The sequence below is a fragment of the Schistosoma mansoni genome, chromosome 2, assembly GCF_000237925.1.
Source record: "Schistosoma mansoni strain Puerto Rico chromosome 2, complete genome".
NCBI lineage: Eukaryota > Metazoa > Platyhelminthes > Trematoda > Strigeidida > Schistosomatidae > Schistosoma > Schistosoma mansoni.
Window position 1 is genome coordinate 26,994,239 of NC_031496.1, and position 24,841 is coordinate 27,019,079.

General features: G+C 33.4%; 1 protein-coding gene across 1 annotated transcript in view; it reads left to right on the plus strand.

Annotated features, from left to right (window-relative positions):
* Positions 1-5,058: 5,058 nt before the first annotated feature.
* The window catches only part of Smp_128190 (hypothetical protein), a gene marked incomplete at both ends in the record, with an annotated part of 39,032 nt that continues 19,249 nt past the window's right edge, over positions 5,059-24,841 (plus strand). Inside the window, 9 exons of the mRNA XM_018796244.1 lie at positions 5,059-5,067; positions 7,009-7,111; positions 8,296-8,491; positions 9,473-9,795; positions 12,037-12,254; positions 13,423-13,929; positions 17,056-17,383; positions 20,135-20,512; positions 22,806-23,481. Coding sequence (XP_018650476.1) covers positions 5,059-5,067; positions 7,009-7,111; positions 8,296-8,491; positions 9,473-9,795; positions 12,037-12,254; positions 13,423-13,929; positions 17,056-17,383; positions 20,135-20,512; positions 22,806-23,481 — 2,738 coding nt within the window. The remainder of the gene's footprint in view (positions 5,068-7,008; positions 7,112-8,295; positions 8,492-9,472; positions 9,796-12,036; positions 12,255-13,422; positions 13,930-17,055; positions 17,384-20,134; positions 20,513-22,805; positions 23,482-24,841) is intronic.

Here is a 24,841-nt window from a genome sequence, read left to right on the forward strand (position 1 = left end):
TTCGCAAATTACGAACCCAAGTAGGCAAGAGAACCAAAACTCCAAATAAGATAACAAGTTTATTCGCAATTCACAAATAATCGACCAAAGTCGTTCTAAGAACAATAATTATAACAATTACAAAACAAACCTTCAATTTTGTAGGTTCCCGGAGCAAAAAACTCCCAAATACCGAACCAATGACAAAAGAAACCAAAATGTCCGAAAGGAATGATATAAACAAACAAGTCCAAAGGTTAAGTAAAACAAACACATCCAAAAACACAGTAAATTTGATGTACAGTAAAAAGGTTTTAATCAGTCAAATGTCTTTAGTTCTCCCGTAACAAGAGCAAGATTCTGAAGAGAAAAAAAATAAACTGAGAAGCAGCATGGCATTTGGATATGAACGACAAACAATGCTTTACTTTTAGTAGTGGAACAGACGGAGGTATGATAAATTATTATATTAGATTGATACTAGCTCATGTTGCTAGAGTGAAATGTGATCAGGGGCTCCAGATGAGAGAACGCAGTAATAAAGAATAATGAGTTGTGATATTTATCAAGGTAGAGTAGGTTCGAATGAAGGAAGGTAAGTCAAGATTGGAATAAAGAAGACTGTTTATTAGAACAGAGTGCATATAGAGAGTAGAGTATTAAGTAAAATAACAACCATATCCTTTACAGTCTTTTTTTCATCATTCGACGCCTGCCACACAGTCCTCATGTAAAAGTTCAAGTTAGCATGTTATAGGTTGTCTTAGTAGAATTGTTAATCCAGCATAAAGATGGTTGGGGAAATAATGGTTCTAAGCAAACATTACCGCTCAGTTATTCAACCAATAATTGTTCCCTCAGTAATAGATCTAACGCCCCCCCCTAAAATAAGTGCTATTTTATCTTCTCTGGATAGATCAAACAGAAATCCACTCAAAAGATATGGTTTGTTGCTTTATAACACAAAGTGTTTCCAATTCTGGGGAAGTGGTTCAATTCACAAACAAAATGCACGGTCCCAGTCAAGAAACATAATCAAAGAGGGAATGATTAATATGGCTGCCGCCAAGATTAAATTTAAACTAAAACAACATAGATATAGTTCAGGAAGAAACATAGAAACTCAGTGAAAGCGAAAAAATGAGAAAACTATTATAAAATGAAAGATAACAATCTCAAACGGCATCAAAAAGACTAACAAAATGGACAAATAAAGAAACCAATTAGAAAGAACTGCAAATGTATGCATAGAGGGATTATCACACACAAAACCTTCGGAATGGATCTTACTAAAACCTATCAGTGTTTTTGAGAAATCTATTGAGCAGCAACTCTTAATTACGAAATCGTACCCAATTCATGTTATTTTACATATTACGTGATTTATAATTTGTAATTACATTATTATCTCTCATCCCATGTTAACCATATTTATTCCGGTCATTTATTTCACAATTTCATTTGACGTATAAACTTATTGAAATCAACACTTCATGTAAGCCATCCCAAAATAAACGACATTCTTTTACATTCAAAACGATCATAAATCCACATTCTATAACTCTTAGTGATGCACTTTGCCTCAAACCTGGGCATTTTCGGATTTAATAGTTTGGAACGATAATTTTAGGACTTGAAGAGAAACTATTGAGAAGACTATTATTCTTTCATACATCTTTGCTTTTAAATATAAACCATATAGTGCCCCTGAGTAGACAGCTGTTTTCTAAAGTGACTTAAGTTAAACAAATGACTAGACTGATACAATTCGAGATTACTAGATACTAGAACATAGAATATTAATGGTGGAGAGTCGAAATACACTGGTGTTGTGGTCATTTAATGGCTCATGATGTAGGAACAATCAGATACTGCTCTATCTACTCTACTTAATTAGCCTTCCAATTTTCGCAGTGAAGCTAGATTTTCACGACCATAAGCCGAAAAAGACAGTTTTCTAGTTCGTGACTCTGTACGATTGATATTATCAAGACACAGTAACTCGATAAAAGTATGTGGTGCTATTTCAACGTATATCAAATTTAAAGGTACCTGACATACAGTATATTTGAACAGTTATGAAAAATAGGCTGTCAAATCAATCTCTATATTATCGAAATCAGATGTGGCTAGGCTACAGAAAAGCCAGTTACAGATAATTAAGACCTAAAAAACTAATTACTTGTCACCAAGTAACGATGTTTTCATCAGGTTTATTAATGATTCCACCTAACAGGATAGTTTACTTTAACTAGCCAAAAAATGATCAGTTAAAACTAAAAGATGAAAGATTGATAAATCGTTAAGAGTTGCAAAGGGTAATTAATTGTCAAGAATGATGGACATTTTCAGAAAATGGGGAGTGTACTTTAAAGCAAAATAATAAATTCAAGCATGTGAAATTAAAAAAGCTAATCAGTGCAGCAGCCGTCATAGTCAAAAGTCAAGGAAAACACCAATATCTCCAGGATATACCAATACATGGAAAATAAGAAACAGGGAGAACATAGTTGTAATTAACTACCATCACTAGCGTTGTTCTGGATTAAAGAGCAAACATGGTGTACAAAGAACAGAAATATTAGACGGGGAAGCTGATGGTCAATGAGAAGCGGAATTCCGGTATGGCGTAGCATCTATACAGAAGGGACTTTCTTGTTTGCATAAATGCATATCAAAGGATCTTACAAAATGAGCAAAGTCACTTTTAAAAGTCATGTAACCTGTTTGGCTAATAAATAAAACATTCTCTGTAAAAATCCTACTGTGATGTCCCACTTCACTTCGAACCAAGCTGAAGAGGAGCAACCTTAAGAATACGTGGGCTACGAAACAATAATAAACCATACGCAATCTGCCTGATAGTAGTGGTCTGGAAAACTTTCCATGGAAAATAGGTCAGATAGAACGTGACCATGGTATAATATTGACCATAAACACCATCTTGACAAACGTCTGATGCATTGTGTTACAAAACAACATTGAGCAAACACCCTTTAACTATAGTACACGTACAACTGTGCATGAAAGTACCCCCGAAATTCCCAATTTTATCACTAATGGCTGCTTAATCTTACTGCTTCAGGTGGTTTGAGATATAATTAAAGTAAAATATTTCTCTGGAAACACTTAAGAGGATTAGTTTCTCACACCTCAAGCTTATCTCTCATTATTCTGTTGTACAATCGGTCCAATATCATCACTAGACGGAACCATGTTTTCAAGGTTTGAAAGTTTAGTAAATTTAAAAGCTCAATATGTTTTCGTGCCTAAGATGAGCGGATTTGTGAACGTGTTGGTTTTTTGTGATCACAGGGACTCGTTTTCAGTGGAGCTAGACTATTTGAAAAAGAGATTTGTGGATGATTCTGGCTCTACTAAAATAATAGCTCTTTGTGACTACTTTTCAGATCACCTAATATCAAAACATGAGCTCCTCAGTGACATATTCCTTACTTTCTTGGATTTAATATCAGCCCACAACATAATTGCATTTTTCGTCTCGCAATTTACTTTTGAGCCATGTAAATGTCTACCAAATAAACATCCAGAGTTGGATTCTTTGTAAGTTAAGACACTCTATGCACTATTGACTAGCATTACAAAATCATCCTTTGAACCAGATATTCCGCAACACAGTCATTGTACAACTGAGTCTCCATTCACCTGCTGCACTTTGATGGAGTTGCTCCCATTTTTTGACTATGAACGTTTACTGGGAACTTTGCGTTTTAAAAAAATGCTTTATTTTTTCAAGAAACCTTCAGTGAATTTCAAGGGGTAAGTTAATTCTGAGATCTTTAGTATTTGTCAGAAAATTGGTCAAATTATTCCGATTTCAATGAAATTACTGAGATTCAATAAGTACTTAATCATGAGACCAGTAATTTTGATTTTGGGAACTCTTGACAACAGTCCTATCCTGGATGACTGTGAGAAAGTCGTTAGACGATCATTTTGCACTTTACGTCGAATATCATCCGAAAAACCAACCAGATACCCTTACTTTAGTGGCTTTGCATAAACGTTTTGATTGTGAAATGCATTGTACAAATGAAGTTATAGCAGAATAGCTTCCACTTACAATGTTACCTTTTAAATAGTTAGTTATAAGCAGATTAACCTGGATTAAAGCCTCACGTTGAAGAAGCAGTTATCCTGAGGACTGGATCACACGAAAACTGAAAATATATCCCCTACTTATTGCACCATATTTGGAAGATACAGACTATCTAAAGATATAATAATTCAACGGACTATAAACATCTCATAACTTGTGTGCTCATTAGTGGAGTTTAAAAACTTGTTTATGTTGATAAAAGGCGATTGGGTAAATATTTCAAAATAGTGTGTAACACGAGGTTAGATACTCTTCAAACAACTGTGATTTATTTGGGATACACAACGGGAAATTTGTTAATGGCTTCCCTTTTTAGTACTTGTGTTGCTAAGAGAACTAGAATGGGATCTGAGCTCTTTACTTAGATATCGGTTGAAACATTTTGCATTCCCAAACCAGTTAGTAGTCGTTTTGAAATCAGGATGGCTCAATTATGCAGAATAAATTTGGTCAAAGTTATTTTTAAATGTCAATACTCATTGGAAATAAGTTTGCCGAAACTAACTAGTGTAGCTGCTAACTGTTCTTTTGTATGTTTTTTTTCCGGTAAATAACTGGTTTTAACTCAAAGATCTCTATCACGACAGGATATATTAAGATCGCTATTGTCTGGCAATGGACTAGATGTATATGATTATGAAGATTATAAGTTCACTGGGTTTGTTTTAGAGAATGAATTGCTTAAGTTGAAACAAACATCCCACTTAAGACCGCTAAGCTGCGAAGGTGAGTTTATTTTTCTTATTAAGCGTATTTTCCAAGTTTATTTCTTCAAAAATTATATAACAATGCATACTCAAAACATTCACTTATTTCCAAGCTGTTTTGATTAAGGTTTCCGTCTCTTTCTGTTCGTGACTATCTAGAATTTTCTACCACCTAAATAACACATAGAACCCCAGACAAAATGTGAATTTGCTGGATTGGATATGGAATTAATGTAATCGAAAACATTTTGAATGGTAAATGTGAGTCATATCACTCAGGCCCAGTCAAATCAGAACATATTTTTCCACTATTTTTCAACTAGTCTATCAGAAGACTATTTTGTTCTTACTTCCTCATGATGTAAACAATTGTAAAACTTAAAAGTTGGACGGTAGACAGCGCCTAATGTAGAAAACAGTCACTAGTTTTGTGAAAAGATCATTTACTTACTTACTTACGTCTGTTACCCCTCATGGGGCATAGACCTCCCACTAGCGTTCTCTATCCAACCCTGTCTTGAGCATTTTTTGCAGTTGTTTCTAGTTTCTATTTATCCTTTTCATACTTGCTTCCATTTCCCGACGTAGAGTGTTTTTTGGCCTTCTTCTTCTATGTTTCCCTTCAGGATTCAAAGTTAGGGCTTGCCTCGTGATGCAGTTTGGTGATCTCCTCAATGTATGTCCTATCCACTTCGAACATCTTTTCCTAATTTCCTCTTCACCTGAAAGGTAGTATGTCTTCTCCCACCGAAGGCTATTGCTGATGGTATCCGGCCAACGGATATTCAGCATCTTGCGTAGACAACTATATGTAAATAATTATACCTCCTTGATAGTTGTAGTTCTCCACGTTTCAGGTCCGTACACTGGGACTGTCTCGACATTCATATTGAAGATTCTGACTTTGATGTTGACTGACAATTGTTTTGAGTTCTACAAGTTCTTCAGTTGTAAGAATGCTGCCCTTGCTTTGTCAATCTTTGCATATACGTCTGCATTGGATGCTCCTTGTTCATCGACTATGCTTCCCAGGTACGTGGAAGGTTCCACATCTTCCAGAGCTTCTCCATCCAGTATGATTGGTTTTGTTGGTGTTCTCCGTGTTGTATCTGAGGATCTTGCTTTTTCCCTTGTGTAGAGGCTGTTACTACACTAGTGGTCTTCATCTGCATCTGTTCGTGTATACAAGATAGAAGAGCTAGATCATCTATGAAGTTCAAATCTTCTAAATAGTTCCGAGCTGTCTATTGTATTCTGTGCTTTCCCTCAGATGTCGAGGTTCTCATAATCCAGTCGATCACCAGAGGAAGGAGGAAGAGGGAGAGTAAGCAGTCTTGTCTGACTCTGGTTCTCACTTGGAGTCCATCTGTCAGCTGTCCTCCATACACGACTCTGCACTGTAGTCCGTCGTATGAATTCCAGATAATATTGACAATCTTCTAACGAACTCCATAGTGTCGAAGAAGTTTCCATGATGTTCTGTCTACGCTATCAAATGCTTTTTCATGGTCAATGAAGTTGAAGTATAGTGACGAGTTCCACTCAACTGATTGTTCAACGATGATCCATAGTGTCACAGTTTAGTTTGTGCACGACCGATCCTTAAGGAATGTAGCCTGTTGATCTCGAAGTTGGGCGTCTACTGAGTCTTTCATCCGGTTCAGCGACACTCTGTTGAAAACTTTTCCTGTTACTGACAGTGTGATGCCCGTATAGTTCTCACATTTGCACAGGTCTCATTCTTTGGTATCTTGATGAAGTATTGTTCCTTACAGTCTGTCGGCACTTGTTCCTCTACCCAAATCTTCCTAAGTGGAATGTGGGACATGTTTACAGTTACTTCTATGTATGAATTCAGTGCTTCGGCTGGTATATTGTCAGGTCCTGCTGCTTTCCTACTCTCGATTTGTCTGATTGCCATCCTTATTTCCTCGATCTTTGGCGGAGTGACATCTATAGGGAGGTCTGTGTGCACTGCCTCAATGCCATTTACTTAAATAAAAATGATCCATTCGTAAATTATCATTAAAATGCCACGTCGGTTAATACTTGACAATCATTCCGTGTTTGAAGTTGTTTGCAAAAGAGTATTTGTTTAATAATTTTAAGTAATGAAGAAATAATTAATTTCTAGGTGTTAGAAGTTCTTGAAGGGGTGTTGGATAAGCGAAACTTGATGATATTGCTCATTTGACATCTTAGAATGAAACTATCCCAAAGTCAGAGTTGATGGACAAAGAAGATATACTTGAATTATGGGTCGGTCTATTGCAACGTACGATATTTAAGCTAGCTAGTTGTCAAAGTAGGTGCCTGGTACAGTGAGTCAACGCGTAATATGATATGACCACGATCGGGCGGCTTTATTCAGTCGTGTGTCCAATAAAGCGTATAGATTTGGCACCATGAAAAGACCTTTTTTCTAGAAGAAGTAAAAAACACCGTAAAATTGACAGAAAATGTTTATTTCTGAGTGTGACAATGAATCCTACAAAAAAATCAAACATTTAAAAAACATACGACAATCGGCTCACGAATATTTCTTTTGATATTTCACACGGAAAAATCAAGATGTGCGTGGGAAAAGTATTAAATAATATTTTTGCCTCATGATAAATTTTTTTTCACCCAACTTATTTATTTGTTTGTTTAAAATACATAAACACCGACATAAATGTACTTCGAAACAAATGTACTCTAAGTAAATGTATTTCTACTTTACTAGATAATAAAATTATGAAGGTATAGAGGAAGGATGGGAGTATAGTCAAAATAAGTAAATAAAGAAGACTAAGTAATTGTGAATAAGTTATCGTAAAATATATAGTTTAAAAATGAAATACAACCAGGAAGAATTTGTTGGTTAAAAGGGTTTCTCGTATAATGCAAGTACAAAATGAAAGTAGGTGCGTCATTAACTTCTATTATGAGCCATGTCTGATAATATCTTAAACCAGTGACTTAAACTAGTTCTCAAACCTCAACCAGGGAGCTGTAATGGACCAATGAACTCTCCTACGGGACTAACAATGCTTTATTACTGTTTAAGGTAAAGGATATAACTGTAAGCTACCACAGAATTCCTGCATATTTTCTTAAGAGCCAAACGACTTTGAGAAAAGTATTTTCCTGGATAGATTTGTGACCAAATTTTCATTTTCAGATCTCCAACCTGTCATCACGGAACTCAAATATGGCCACTTGGTAGACTTTCTGAAGTAGGGTTTTATAACTTTTTTTACGGGCTTATCGATATTGATATCAGCAATGCAGTTTAGAATCCAAAAGAACACTAGTTTGTTTTCAGTTACAGGTGCAAAGACTTCTCTGTGATCCGTTTCAACTACTTGGACTCGTATAAATAACGTAATGATGTCAAGACAATTAGCTTAGTTGTTATATTGAAAGTCTGTTCCATAAGATACATCCAATAATATAGACCAGACAATCCAAGTACTTGTTAGTAATATTATCGTTGTTCTATTACAGGCAAAGAAAACCATGGACCGAAGTCAGAGTTTATCTTGCCGAGGCATATCAAAAAGTTGGAGGATATTTTAGATCGATTTTGCTTGTCAGCATCGAAAGATGAAAATGATTCAATTCCTTCGGTGAATAACATATTAGATTTGTATGTACTGGAAGATTGGAGTTGTAAACTGAAAAGAAGTGATCAAAGACTAAGGTAGTATAAATAAGCCTATTCAATGCTAAGTTTTTGCTTTATCTATAAAATTGTGAGTTAAAAATCGTTGGTACAAATAATAGACTACTATGATAATTAAAAGTATTCGAATTAATGTACCAACTGAGTATTTCCGAGATAGTGCCATTTTAGGATGGTAGAACTAAGTGAGAACAAATGAACGTATTATATTTGGAATCCGTAATTAGTGCTCAATCAAATACAAAAGAATCATCAATTAGTACAAATACCACAACTACTTGATCAGTATTTGGACTGTTAATCATAACCTAGGTCGCCAAACATGTGTTATCAAATAACTGTAACAAATGAAAACTACCTGTATTAATAAATAACTATTATGAGTAAGATAAAATAATGTGAAATCGACCTGCAAAAATGTTTTCTATAAAGAATGAACAAAATATAAGTTGAATAGATATTCTATAAAAATATGAACATAATTAGAATGATAATCATCATAAATTACAACTTTCCGAACTTATATAGCAACCATAAAATAATTTTTCAAAATTGACCCCATGTCTGCTCATTTTCTGATGGTTTTGTTTAATTATAAAGTTGAGAGTTGGTCTAGAGTCCGTGTTAAGATGAAGCTTTAAGAGATTTTCCGTTTCTATGATTAATTTAAAAATAGCTTCGTAATACAATCATATCAGTTGACAGATCATTTGTTGATAGTACATAAAATCAACTTCAAACAATATCTAAGGAAAGACATTCAAACCTTGTCAGGAGGGGGTTTTTTATTAAGACATGATTAAAATTCATTTGTTTACATTTCACTAAGTTTACTGATTGAGTTAACTCCCGTTCTGTAGAATTTTTTTGTGTCTAAATAAAGTGGTTATTTCTTATCTCTCTGTTTTCAGTTATTCTTTTTTATTCATTAAATGTTGTAATTCTGAGTTTTTCCATTGATAAACGCGTTTACTCTTCATATCTGTCTTTTGCATTTAGAAACATTTCTACAAAATTTCAACACGATTCATCTCGTAATCGCATTCTTCTGATATCTGGTCAACCAGGTGTCGGCAAAACGCGATTTTTAACTAGTTGGTTGAACAAGCGGAAATCAGATGGTTTTACTTTTATGAATGATCATATTAAAGTTAAGGAACTAACTACAATCACAGATGCAGACGAAACTACAAATAATTCGTTGAAAACAGAATCAGATATCATTTTTATTGATGAGTTTATTGAACCAGGCAAATGCAACTCAGATATATGGCAGCTGTTAGATGATTTGAATCGTAAAGCTAGAACGGCACGATATAAAAGTAAGTTATATTTTTAAAGCAACTTATACATGCTGAATTACAGAAATTCAGCAGAAGCTAATTAATGTGATTAAACCAAATTATCTAAGTTATACTTCATCATGTACTGAAAAATTCAAAGAGCTTAAGACTAGGGTGTTATTGAGTTTTGTTTTCTCAACACTTAATTTTGCCGGAACTCGAACTTAGATGAAAAAGAAGATAAGTACTTCCTAGCTGGTAGCAATTCCCTAACTGGTGAAAACCGGTCCTTTTTATTTTCAAAGTAATACTCTAGATATCGTATTTAAGTGGCAGAAATAAAATCTTGGTGACCTAATGTACGTTTATCGTCTTACAAATAAGAACATATTCAACAGATAATTATATTTTGTGACATTCATACAAATACATTGTGATAACTTTAAGGGAGGATATACCTGAAATAACTCATTTGTTTTTAACTATGTTTAAAGTTTGTGTTTCGTACCATTAAAGTAGTACATTTTAAGCTTAATATACAATGTGTCAGGATGAGGAATTTCTAACAGTTTGAGTTTGATTAACTATTAGATGAATAAAATCTTTGTGGATTGGAAGTTAGCTTTACGTTGGTTCTATTCTAGCAGTTCACATATTTCATACAGAAGTGAAGAATTTCTCAATACCACTGAGATTTCTGCTATTGATTTCTATCTAAACTTATTTCAAAATGTTTGGTATGTTTCTTGTTTTGGATGATGCACCAGAGCTATTTTATACTGACACCTAGCTGACGAATAGAGACTGAAGTTATTGACTTTTATTGATCACAACTGAACTGGTAAGTTTCAAAGTAACTTATGACACTTGTAAAATGAGCAGTATCTTAGGGTCTATGTAATCCGCATGGAGCTTTAGAGTCATGGTCTGAGAAAGTTTATGCTAGTTATAACTAGAGACTGGTGGGTCATTAAAGATGACGATTTGGACGTCTGCAAATACTCAGTCCAAAGTCCAGTTGAAGTGCTGTATGATGTAACTCAATAATGTATATTTTCATATTTACAGTAGTTATGCTTTTAAAATGAAGTTCGACAAATAATCACCAATAGAGTTTGTAAACTTAAAATATCTAAGTGATGACAAAAAGATTTGCAACACAAGCTTAACGAAGAAACCAGCTTTAAGCCTTTTTTTGGTAATTAGTTTTCTATTAATTATTTTTTATCACAAATTATCAGTTAAACCCGCATTTCAAAATCTTTGGTAACTATACTGATGATAGAAGCTATTCATATTCTTTTCACAAGCGATTATAAAAATATTGTTCTATTAAGAGAATTATTTACATCGTTTTGGTATTGAAAGTAACAATTCTGTATGAGATTAATAATTTTTAGCCCTCGGCTTTTGTGTTTACATATTTTTCCACTCAGTTTTTTCTAGCCATATTCTCAATCCTTCACCATTTTTATCTTGCTAGTTTTGTCTCGTACTAATGTGTTTTGGCAACTATGGGAGAATCACATCTTTTTCAGGCTCTGCGTTGATGATGACTGACTAACTTTTAAGTTTAATTCTAACTACTTGTGTACATATTTGTATCTCATTGTGCCAATTACGATAAAATCAGTAATGGTAAAAAGGAAAAGGAAAGCCAAACAAACCTCGAACCTTGGTGGCCTCCTTAAATATCTGGGATACCTGTTCCTGTCATCTAGATATTTGAACAAGTTATCTAATTTTGTTTGTTTTAATGCATCATTGTAGATATTAATCGCACAATCTATTCACGTGCGTTTCTGAAGAGTGTACAGCCTTTCGCTGTAAAGGTTACAAAAGGCCTAATCAGAGATATTGTGGTTGCTGGCAGTATACAGCGAAAAGAATGTACATCAATAAGATATCGATTTATTGGACTATTAACTTGTAACTGGCGTCCACTCAATATTTCTCGCCAGGATCGATTAAGAAGTAAGAAACGGAAACTTGTTGAAATACTTTGTGCTGAGAATTCTATATTGTAGCAAAAATATAGTACTGAATAAAGCTAATAATAATAACATTTATATTCTACATTTCTGAGTGTAACAAGCAAATTAATAAATTATCGGGTATGTCAGCTTAAATACTCGTACAGTAAGTTTGTCAACATTGAGTAGAATGAAACATACATAAGGCATATATACATATACATAACGAGAAACAACAATAGATATCCGCTTAAATCACCATACGAACTCATGATTTGAATTTACATTTTACTTAAAAAAATATTAGGCAGTGAACTAAATTCATCTCTAGCAACTTTACTGTCGAGTTTGACTAGTGGGCAAGAAGATTTTGAGAGAGCTCGCCAACTTCGTCAGCTTGGATCTCGACTATTTACTTCACTAAGTCCGACTAATTCAAATGACGGTCGGTCAGATTTGCCGGTGATTGTGATTATAGATGGTTTGGAATACCTCGAAGATCCTCTGGCCGAAACAGCTGAAGCGGTAAGTAATAATCGTGATGTAACTTGTAAAAATTTGAGATAAAGCTTACTGTAGTTTATTTTAAAAGTTGTGTTCAAGTGCCAATAGTGTATAATTCTCATGTACTCAGTAAAATAACGTAGTTTTTGTAAGTTATGTGCAGGATACTAGCACACACATGGGATTTAAATCAGGATTTCAGTAAACTGAAAATCTTTGTTCAGTCATCTAGTAAAAAAGCGAACAAAGTAAAGATTTCTTTCCAACTAGTTTTCCATCATGATTCTACCGTGATATATGTTTTATGATAATAATATAGTACCAATCAATAATAATGACTTCTTTGGAACAGTCACTATCATCGGCCTCAAGTTATTTATTGATGATTTTAAGCGAATATTCATTCCGACTCAGCAAACTCGAAATATTATTTGATACTTCTTTAGTGTTTTCCCACAAAATCACTTTAGTATAGTGAGTCAGGGTTTTCACTGAGCGGTGAAGAGTCTTGAAACTAAGGATATTGCCTTCATGACGATTTTCTTTATATACCTCTTTTGAATGTTCCTTCGAATCATCTCTTTGGTTGAACATCTAAAGCAAGAAGCTATTACTTCATTCTCCGTCTTATGATAAGGTAATGAATAGCTAATTGCTGTTAGAAATGTAAACCAAATGACTCTATCTTAACTTTCTTTTTACAACTAACAGCGTTATTTATGTAGCATCGATAAACTAACAGTTAGTTGATTGCACCTCTGGGAGTTTTATTCATTAGTTTTATTTGGTAAAGTTCTCCAAGGGGTGGACGCAAAAGATTCACAGAGAAACAAGAATTTTATATTTTTATAGAAAGATAGTCACTTCTCAGGTGCACAATGAATGTCTACTTTCATTCTAACGACGAGTATTATAAATTATTGAATAGAGTAGCCGAGAAATCACCTTAGGTTAAGATATACGAGGATCTAAGATGTCAACTCATCCAAGTAATTCAGTCTCAGAGAAAATCAAAGTTTACTGAGTTTGCCATGTTTTGTGACCAAGTGCAAGAAAACTGTCAACTTGTTTAAATGTAATCAAAATAATGCCTATTACATCAATTGCATAAATGATATTTTTATTTATTTTCCTACACACAAATATCTATTTATTTTTAACCTATAGTCTCTAATTTCTATACTAAAAGGTTAAATGCATTGATTGGTTGTTCAGTTGTCATGCACATACAAAGGAAACCGATATGAATGAATATGGAGGAATTAATAGTGGTGGTCTACCTATAATACCTAGTCGAACTCGATTTATTTTGACTTGCTCTTCATCGCATTATATAAATCATCAGCTAACCAAATGTCCACTTGTCAATGTTATTGAATATTCAAGCGTATTAGGTCTTAAAGAAAATATGCTTATGAAAATTTCGCCAACATCTATTGGAAATTTAGAAGAAACTAATGAAGTTTTAAAAGAAAATAATCCAGTAACTAACCAACTGTATGATTTGATTTCTTTGTTTTTTCCTTTATTAAACAATGATACATTAAATCATGGTAAAGAAACAGAAGTGAATCAAGAATTCAACTTACATTCATTGTTTAAATATCGTGTACAAATTGTAAAAGATCGTTTAAGAAACCCTATTATCAATAAATTACATAAATATTGGTGTTTAAAAGAAAATGCTCTAGCCCAGGTAAGTATTTTAGGGATTATCTTCTTTTCAGAATAACTTGTTTATTTATTTATTGTTATGGCTAATTCATATGAGAATGGGAACACTGAAAAATGTTCTACATCAATGAATCTAATTGCTACCGTCATTGAATATGTATATTTCATAGGAATTTCATTTGGGATCCGTAAGGACGGCTCGTTGATAAACTCTAGAAAGCCTCAAGAAGCCCAGAAAGAGCCGAAGACATTCCATCCAATCACTGCTAGGGGAATATTCTAGAATGTCGACATGTAGCTTCCCCATTGGATGGATGAGAATGACCCCTATGTGCCTATTGATTGTCCGAAAATGATGATTTACTCTCAGTCAAAAAACTATAAATACATGAGATTTTTTTACTATGTTTTGACACTGTTTGGGGGAATAAAATCCCTACTTACAAGTCTTCTGTCTTCTCTCTTGCGACGTCGGGGGTTCTATCGTTCACGTGGTCTAGTAGTACGCGGCATAGCTAGAACCAAAGCTCTAGATATAACAGGATCTAATCATTAGTATGATCACTCAAGCAAGTTAAAATAACTGAGATTTTCAGTAAAAAACTGAAAACAATAATTTGTTGTTTTGTAAAGCTTGTTGATCAAGTCGTTAGTTTAAGATTTACACACAATTTACACGACAAAGTGATGAGATCAGAAGGGGTTTTGTGGAGATTTCAGTATTTTCATAGTTGAAATCATGAGTCAATTGAAGCTAGACCACCATGAAAAACCTGGAAGCCTTGGACGGCCGTTTCGACCTATCCTGGGACTCCTCAGCAGTGCGCATCCACGATCCCGCTCTCGTGAGATTCGAACCCAGGACCTAAAGTGACGAGAGTTTATAAACGGTTGTTTTGTTATCGTTTTATTATGTCTTCAGATTGTGAATAAGCGTATTCAATTTTCACTTGTTAATATATGGTTAAAGTAGTGGTTAAATGCATTTTTACTATCTATTCAAGCAGAATCCTATGACATTTTAGGGTTCAAGTTAAAAAAAATACAAGAGGCGTTTATTGTGAAATATTTATCTATTCATACAGTAAAAATATGACCACAAGGAAAATCGAAATTCTGGTTGGAGCAACTCGATACAATACTTAAACTATTATCTAAATTTTAAAAATAGAAGTTACAACCACATATTTTCAAAGAATTTCTCATTATGGGTCGTCATTGACTTAGATTTTGTCGCTTAATTAGTTTCCAAGTGACATAAACTGCCTGGATGGACGTCACAATATTGCCTATGTTTACATCTTAATAACATTTTATGTTGAATATAAATTAGCTGTTGTAATCTAGTAGTCTGGTGAGAAAACTCTGGCATTTGTAATTAGAAATGTTGGGTACGAATTTGTGTTTAAACAATAGTAGTGTAATCTGTTGACAAGTCCCAAGTAAACAAAACAAGTTTTTTGCATTCCACTGTACGGTACTACCAAAGTATGGTGTGTTTTTAAATGCTCGACTCAAGTGGTAGAAGGCAAGTTGATATTTATACGTTTGGCTTAGAGCTACTGGTCAATTGTGATGCTAAATATACAGAGTCACTTTACCATCGTGCTTAAAGTTGACATTGCGTAGCTATAACTACCTACTACCTGTCTCACTATTTGAGAACTAATACGCGTGCACGGAAACCAAGTTAGATGTAAACATTTTCCAGATTTCTTAAAGATTTGCAAAACATAATTAAACTAGAGGAACATTTCAAAATCGCTTATCTATATGGAATGAATGATATGTTATATATACAACTAACTCATAGCTGTATTTGCTAATTGTGTTAATATCTTTCGCTATTTACAAATCGAACATTTATCTATCAATCTATACCTACTGAACGTGAACATGAATCAAAAAAGTATTATTACTTCGAAGCATATTTGTTTGATGGGTGAATTAGTTTACTGATGGGGGATATTTGGATTGGTTTTCGAAGTCAATTATTTTGTAAAAATAAATTACAGTTTATTTTGAGAGTCATATTATGCTTACAGTTATATATTTTGCTCTATTGTAAACTGGATACCCTCAGTTGTTGAACTATTTTCAATTATTGTCCCCTTATCTACAAAGTAAGTAAACTGAATACATCATGAAAACTAAATATCAACAGTATAGTCCAACTTGGGTAAAATACGACTGATGCATATTTGAAGAGTACTATTATACTTTTCTTTACTACTCTTATTCCCTATAAATTATTTATATTATTAGTCGCAAAATTCCATACGTTATATTAAGAAATCCAATATGAATATTCAGGGTGTATTCAAGACCAATGAACAGTAGTTACTTTAAATCTAAGTTGATTCTCATCAAACACATTGTGAATTAGATATTTTGGATTCACTTGTTAATGTTGAGTTGTTAATGGCGTTTTCCAACTTTTATAGCCAATTTTAATGCTTTGTAAAAACAGTATTCTACAGAAATCTAAAACGTTATATGCAGTAAGTGATGAGTTGATTTAATATTAAAATATAACTCTACAAAACCCATGTCACATCGTTGCTTTTTGAACCAAGAACTCTTTAAATTTGATGTCAACATATCATTTAATATTATATTCTTTTAAGACCTCAGTTTGTGATAAAAAGCATTTTCTTATAGTTTAATCTTGAAATGAATACTAGTCTTATCAGAATATCTGTTAATCAGGGTTTTTATTGAATGACATAACTTTGGAAAAATGTTGATTACTACTACTGGTATGACTGTCTTGGTTGTGACTGGGCTTGATGCAAACTTGATGAAGACTTTTTATTTATCGACCACCTCATAAAAAGACATTAACAATAATCAAGAAAAGTACATCATTTTACGTATACTATCCTTTTTAGTTTTTAATATATAATGTCTTACCAAACTAATGTGTGATCAGATTGTTCAGAATGTATTGCGCAAACATACCACATAATTCTCATAACCTTCGTCTTCCCATCACATTGTTCAGGTTCAGTCAATGAATAAGTATTAATGTATTGAAGTAGCTGTTCATTAATAATTTAATACATGCATACAATTTTCAAAATCAATAAACTATCTTGGCTATAAGATATAACTAATCAATTAATTATGTATTTGTTTCTCTGATTAGAAAATATTCATTCACGAACTTTACATCACTTCATTCGGTTTTGACGCAAACAACAATCACAAGAATATTTTTAACTGGGATGATTACATTGAACGTTTACTAGCCACTCAATCAATAAGACAACTATTATTATGCTTATTACAACAATGGGCAATTGAGTTCGAATACAATATTATAACTAAAGAAAAAGAATTGTCACTAAGAAATTCGATGGAAAATAGTGAGGGACATTCTACGTTATCCACGTTCAATGATGACAAGCAGGCGTCCGATCATAAAATTAATTTCAAGGCTTTGCTACAAACATCTACTACACAGCTTTCCAAAGGTAAATTCAATGCATATTATTTATTTGAATGTGTGTATACTCAATCATGTAAGTGAAATGATATACTCAAAACATTAATTCTTGTGAATTTAGGTTTGGATTTTGCCAAAAACAGAAATCTATCAGAAAACCATTGAGCACCAGAAACCATCGATATTACGTACTACAATCACATTCCGTCACACTTCACTTTTAGTAATGCTTGTTCAACCAGCTATACAGAGTAAGAAGACCAGAAGTGCAAGGAAAATTGTGTTCGCAAAGGCCAAATAGATATTTTTCATGTTGTGCGTATACATATACGATACTGAACTGACCTAGAATGGATTATTTAAGTTTAACTTTGACTCCTAAGTCAGAAAGCCCCTTCCACACACTGCTGTTTTTGAGTAGACTATTTCTAGCTGTTGATGAATATCTTAAAATCTTAATCATGGCGGAAGGTTGTCTCTGTTCAAACTAAGTATATATTGTCTATAGTGAATCATAACAGCTGTAGGGTAAGTGAAGATTTTCATAAACACAAACCGTTAACCGATTTGTGTTACTACTAAGGTGTGGTTTGATTTTGGTAAAGTTGTTTATGGATGATTCACAAAACCATCACTTTCTGGAAACTGCTTGTTCTTTGGTTTCACCTTACATTTTCCAGATTTATACCTAAATTTATATTACAACAGTTCGTAGACGCTTAATATTCTGTGTATTTATTCAAACCATTAATGTCTCCTAGTAAATGTTACTGTTGAAATGCATCAGAATATCACAAGTGTATTTCCGCTGCGGCCCACATTCTTCCACATGTGTTTGACAGACTTTCCCTCTAACATACCTAAATATGCGGTTACTTGGAAAAAGAATTCACAGTAAACTTAGATGATTTACGTAGCTAAAATATACTAACGAGTTCAACAAATACTTCCAATACGTAATTTCAGATTGTTGCTCGGTGCCTGAAAGTTTTGTTTTTTTATGGGAAAAAGGAAACAATTTAACGCCGGTTGGATGCTTATATTATGTTAAAATTCCGTGTGATGATTGTACACAAATGATAATGGATAGACAGCAATTCCAGTCCCATGGATAATTCCATAATCACCAAGAAAGACGGTAATCCAAACTGATATACGGTATAACATATTGAGCACAGACACATTTTTCTAAAATAATTTGCCCTATTTGTGCCAAGCAGCATTATTGAAAATATTTCTCGCATGACATGACTCATTTACGCAAACTTTTAATTTTGAAATCGACATTGAAATCTACTTTGGTACAGTAAATTGTGATAATCCGTCATTTTATTTTGCATTAAACAATAATGCTACTTACAATTTACATAGTAATATCTCTACTTTGAATGAAGTTTTCAGCTTGGTCCAGTACAAGACAGTGCAATTGGTAATGAAAATATGACTCGGTAAAGTTCAGTCCTCCTATAGCGCCTCTGTGGTTATTGCTGGTCTCAAGCTTGGATACAGAAGGAGGATTGGCTTGAGTCAGCAACTTTATCTTTTAGAAATCAACCTTGCTAAACAAACGTTAACCAGAAAAATAATTTAAACTCTGCCCTCGGAGTTGAAGGATCTTCATTTAGGAAAATTATGATGCCTCATTATGAAACCCAAGATTCTTTGGAATTCACAAGACCTGTACCACTACTGATAACCACGGCAAAAATTAATGTGGGTGCATGGAATGTCCAGACAATGTGGGAGACCAGGAGTGACAACTGTGGGAAGGTCTGTGTGTGCTGCTCCCATGTCCAGTGGGTTTGGTCTATCCAAGAGTTTTTCAAGGAGTTTACCCACCTATTCTTCTGTTCTTTAATCTCATTAGTTGGCTTGCCTTCTTTGTCCTTGACTGGTGGCTCTGGTTTAATGTATTTCCCTGTTAGTTTCTTCGTTGTATCATATAGTTGTCTCATAGTTCCTTCTCTGGTAGCTTCTTTTTCTGCAATTGCTAGGTCTTTCACGTATTTCCGCTTGTCAGTCCGCATGCTCCTCTTTACTCGCTTGTTTGCTACTGTGTATTTGGTCTGTGCCTTGTCTTTTTCTTCTCTTGATCGGCTGCTGTTCTTGTTCTTCTCTTAAATCATGGCCAGGGCTTCGATAGAGATCCATTCCTTATGATGATGCATCTTGCGGCCCAGGATCTCCTGACATGTTGGAATTCGCGCTTACTGATGAATGACTGTAATTTTTGTTTAATGATTTGTTGAATTAGGCCTACTATTCTGATAATCTTTATTATCCCTCCACTTATCCTGAGACCACTTAACGGTTGTAATTATCCAATTGTGTTTAATAGCTCATCAGGAGCCTTACAGTTTCTGGTTTTACTAACTGTGGGGTTTTTGGATGCCTAATACCGAGGTATCTCATAACAGAAAGGAACAACTCCCCATCGATGGCTGCTTTCTAGTGATTCTCTAGCTAAATTCAGTGCTGACAGCTGCATTATTTCTACAGAAATATATGAGGTTCTGCATAGTTAAATACATGATCGTTTACTTGACTAATAGTGAATGTGCTTTAGTTCACGAAGAAAATATTTATAGCCTATCTTGTTTAGGATTTTGTCTACCTTGTTAAATTGTAAAAGTAGTCTTGATCTTAAATTAGTTGTACGATTAACTGAATGCCAAAGCTGACGACGAATTCTTTCCAGGAAGGTATTGCTTTTAGTTTCTCATACATTTTTATTCGGAATGTAAAATTGTATATACATTGAAACACATTTCAATTTTAGTGATTTCTGATTCTCTAGATTGGACAGTGGGGTTGGTTGGATTAGTATTTCATACATTGGTCGCTGCTTTTCGATTCACCTGGACAAACGAAAAAATGTACCAGGAAGATGAAAATAGTGGTTTTAAATTTCAAGATGTTCTACATGTTCTAAAAAATATTAACTTACCGAAATACTATGTTATTCGATCGATATTACCATCTACAGTAATGGCCTTACATTCACCTTTATTGGGTTATTATTGTTTGCGTATTTTACATCGTGCTGGTGCATTTTCTCAAACGACAGAAGGTGGAGTTTTACATCAGACAAATCTTGATGGTTATTTGAAATTTAATCATGAAATTATATATTCAGTAGTGAGACAGTTACTTGCACGTAAGTGTTTATATGAAATAAATAATGTAACCGTAAACTGAAGATGATTGTTTCATGGTTTACACGTCTTACTTGCTTTTTCTGATATTTGTATTGGGATTTTCGTTACTTCAAGTTAACGGAATATAATTTCGATTTTTCTATATAATTAAAATGTACAACCAGTATTTGGTTCATTTAAAATATATTCGTTAGGAAAACATTTCAGTAGAAATCAAATATCGATATAGCTCTTTCTAAAACAAATCGGTATAATTGATCATACATTATTTTCATTACCCACAAACAAACTCCACTAAATGGACTAACTTGATTTAACTAGTGAACAGCTGTTTCATTAACTTGAAGCTAAGCTTAGTTGAGGCAAGTTTCCTTTTAAGTTACTTTCCAAAACAATCAGTTCAGACTAGCTAACTTATTTGTAGTGACAATACAATTAAGCTCAAAATGTATTTATTAAATGCTTCTCATTCTGTATTAATGTCTCTCAAAGCGTAATTGCGTTTTTAATTACTTTTATTCTAACATCTTGTTTAGTTTGTGATGAATGAGCAAAATTCTAGCGATAGTTATACTTCAGAAAACTGGTAATGAGCAGCTCTACCTCTTTTCATGTAGTTTATTTTGTCAATTGGTGGGATTCATTCTTTTTGTTCCTAATGAATATTCTTAAGCTAACTTTGCTTATATCGTAATTATTCAATATAAACATCATCGGGATGGAGTTCACTTGAATCCTATGGCAAATTTAAGAACTATATAACGGCATTCAAGAGGAAGACCAGCTTTTAAGGTTATGTTCTACATATATGCTCTACTAGCAGGAAAAATTAATTACCATAGCGTATTGTCACTTGTGAACGACTTGTAAGCAACTTTAGCTAACACTAATCATTTTATGCAACAACTAGTTTGTTACCAAAATAAGCTTTGATGTTAAATGATTTACACAGAAAAGTTGAAGAGGGATGAAATCTTTATCATTTGTAACTGAAGATGACTTAAGGATTATCATAAGGGGACATATCGTGATGGGTCAAAGCAAAGTATTGTATATAAATTTTTCATTAATTAAATACAGTTTTCAGAATGTTAACGATTAATAAAATCTATTGTAAAGCTTTCATCAGGATAATTATTTCTTAGAATTTTTTAAAGAAATAAAGCTTCTTTAAGATTTGATTCGGTATTGTTTAACAGTACATTCACGAATGCCATCAGTGAATTAAAGATGTGTTAAATGACCGATTACTTCACTGGAAATATGCACTGTTATTGTGATTAATGTACATTATATTGTAACAATATAGTGTAACTGTTTTATTAACATCATTTATCTTCATTGTTTGGTAATGTAACGTCTAGCCTTTCATAGTTTTGAGAATATTCTAAACATACGATAAGCAATACGAGGCATTCAGAGAAGCGTGTATGGGAAGATTTGTGAGATAAAAGAACAAAAGAAAGAGTGAAGCGACGATTTATACAAGATGCATTTACACTTAATAATGATATCGATAGATAACTGTGAGTAATGACGTAAGCATGAAATAAAAAATGAAGATAATCGGAACTGGAAGTTGATAAATTAATGTTTCGAACAAGTTAAAGTATTCAATTATGGAGAAGTAATAACAATGCGTCAGTGTTTTTAGCTAGATAAAGGCGAAATTCCATAGTATACAGGTTAAAGGAGATTGTCGAATTTCACAGTTCACATTAAAAAGTGACAAGCTGTAAAAAACTGAAAACACTGAACAAGTGTTCAGTTCTAGTATGGGACTTACCAATAGTGAGCATCTACAATCCTATCATGGATAGCACTCGAGACCTTTAATCAATCCGAGATGTTGCATAACAATCCACCACTCATTTGTTCACTAGTGATTAATTACGAAGGTTGATTCCCCAAGTTCTAGTGAGAATCCGTGATTAAAGAAGTTCAACCATGTCGAGTGTGAGACAGTTATCCACTAGTAACATTGGAAAATGGTTGAGCGGTAGACCGAATTGGTTGAAGTTAGAAATATAAACCAATGAATGCTGGATCAGTAGTTTAACTTCTGGGCGCTTGCCCCAAGGCACCTTGTTCGATCTCTGACGTGATTGTGGATGAGCACTTTTGGAATGTCTCACACCAGAGTGGAAAAGCTGTCCAGTGCTTCCTGGTTTTCACTGCTAGTCTAACCAATGTTGATCCGTAATAAAGACCATGAAAATAGAGTTCATTTATGATATTTCTACATTATTTATGAACAAGGGACGTTTTTGTCTTCTATCGCTTCTCTTTCAGGAGATAATGGTGCTACTGGTATCCATCTTCCTTTCATCACTACAGCCCTTAAATGGTCCACTGGAGGTGAACAAGGCAATACACTGTCAAACATTTTATCACATCGCCATCTTCAAACTGTTTCAAAAGCATCTAATCAATCATTATCAAACTACTCTTTATCACTAATCGAAAAAAATCTGTATAAATCAAAACCAAAAATTACATTTAAAAAAACCGGTCGTATAATTCAAGCAGCTCTTTCTCTGACACAATCTGGGGACACTTTTTCCATTAATAATCAATTTACAAATGAGAAGAAAAGTTTAAATAAAATAAATGATAATGATACTGTAGTAATTCCAATTTCAATAAAACGTTCATCTTCACTAAGAGCATCTCTTCAACTAGTACCTGATATTTATAGAATTGCTCTAAAATCCAATGATCTTTTAGATAACAATGATGTTAATTATTCAACCAGTCAGTTATCATCCGATAATTGCGCATATACGCGTCATATTTTACTTCTTACTGAAATTATGAATTATTTAGTAATAAAACCAAATTACCCTGTAACATATGGGTTTCTAACACGTTTAGTTATTACACAAATTGAAATGATTTGTATAGTCAATAATCTTAACGGTGTTAAAATAATTCTTAATAATTTAGAATTCATTTTACTTCATCCATGGTAAGCAAATATCATAAAGCTAGCTATTTAACTTTACATGTTAAATGACAGTATCCTTTTAAATTAATAAACTTTGATTATTATGAGTTCAGTAGCTGAATACAATTGAGTAGGAAAAAACTATTTGTACATATGTTCATATGAGAGACTTTTTTAGAGACAGGATTTCAGTAACAAATCACGATAAGGGTTTAACTAAACTTCACTTTTATGGTATATATATGACATAGCTAGTTTCCATTAAGATAAGATAGTGGTTGGAGGTGGCCAACAGGTAACCCTGGACCCGGGTTTCGTGCTACTTGGCACTCATCAGTACGGTGCACCTGTAATCTTGAGGGAACTGGTGCTCCCTGACGGATTCGATCCCGTGTCACTCAATTTTAAAGTCAGAGACGTTACCACTGAGTTATTCGGGCCGTGACCGACCTCCTGTAGGACTGAGATGTAATCACAATTGATTGATCACTGGGTGGTGATCAATGTCATGCGTGTTAAGTCCTTCTTAGTGTTGATCGAATGCTATCCATCAAGAAAAATTAGTTTCCATGAAACCACTAAGTGATACTAGTTCAGGATTCGTTAGCATTACAAGGCCTTTAAAATATATACGGTTAAACGTCGTAACTTTATAGATCATAGTCATTTGAAATTCAAAAAAAAACTATTTTGAAATCGAGGATTTAATACTAAACTTAGAAGTCAAATTATGTCCGTTTATAAATCGTATTTCTTAATATAACAAATGCTATAACACGTACCACCAAAATATTTATACCGACAACACAAAATTATTTGGTACAGTAAACATTTCATTATGTACAACTATACTATCTTTGTTACACCCGAAACGTTCTTATCATTTACAATTCTTATTTTTAAATATGTTTCACATTTCAAGTTATAAGATGATGGATACTAATCATATGAAAATTCTTAATTTAAGTGTATATAGTAACGTTTAATGAGTTACATTTATCTAGAGAAGTTCTGTTATTTTATGAAATCTTAGCACTTTTCGTACAATTTCCGATTACCATTGTATCATGTCTAAAATTTACGTGGGATACCTGTTAGTTTTACTGTTAAAGTATTTGAATGATCAGTGTATATATCACGTTTTATAACTTAGTATTCTATGATATATGAATGTTTAATTAGGTCTTAAAACAGAATATACTGTCGGACGATTTTAAAATGACTGATATGTTAAACTAGAAATATTTTATAATTATTTAACTTTAGAATTTTTATTTAGTCGATACTTGGTACTTGGTGAACTACTCCACCAATCCTTCTGAGTTAAATTATAACTTTTATACCATCTTATACTGATGTTAGGCAAGCAACCAACTAAGTA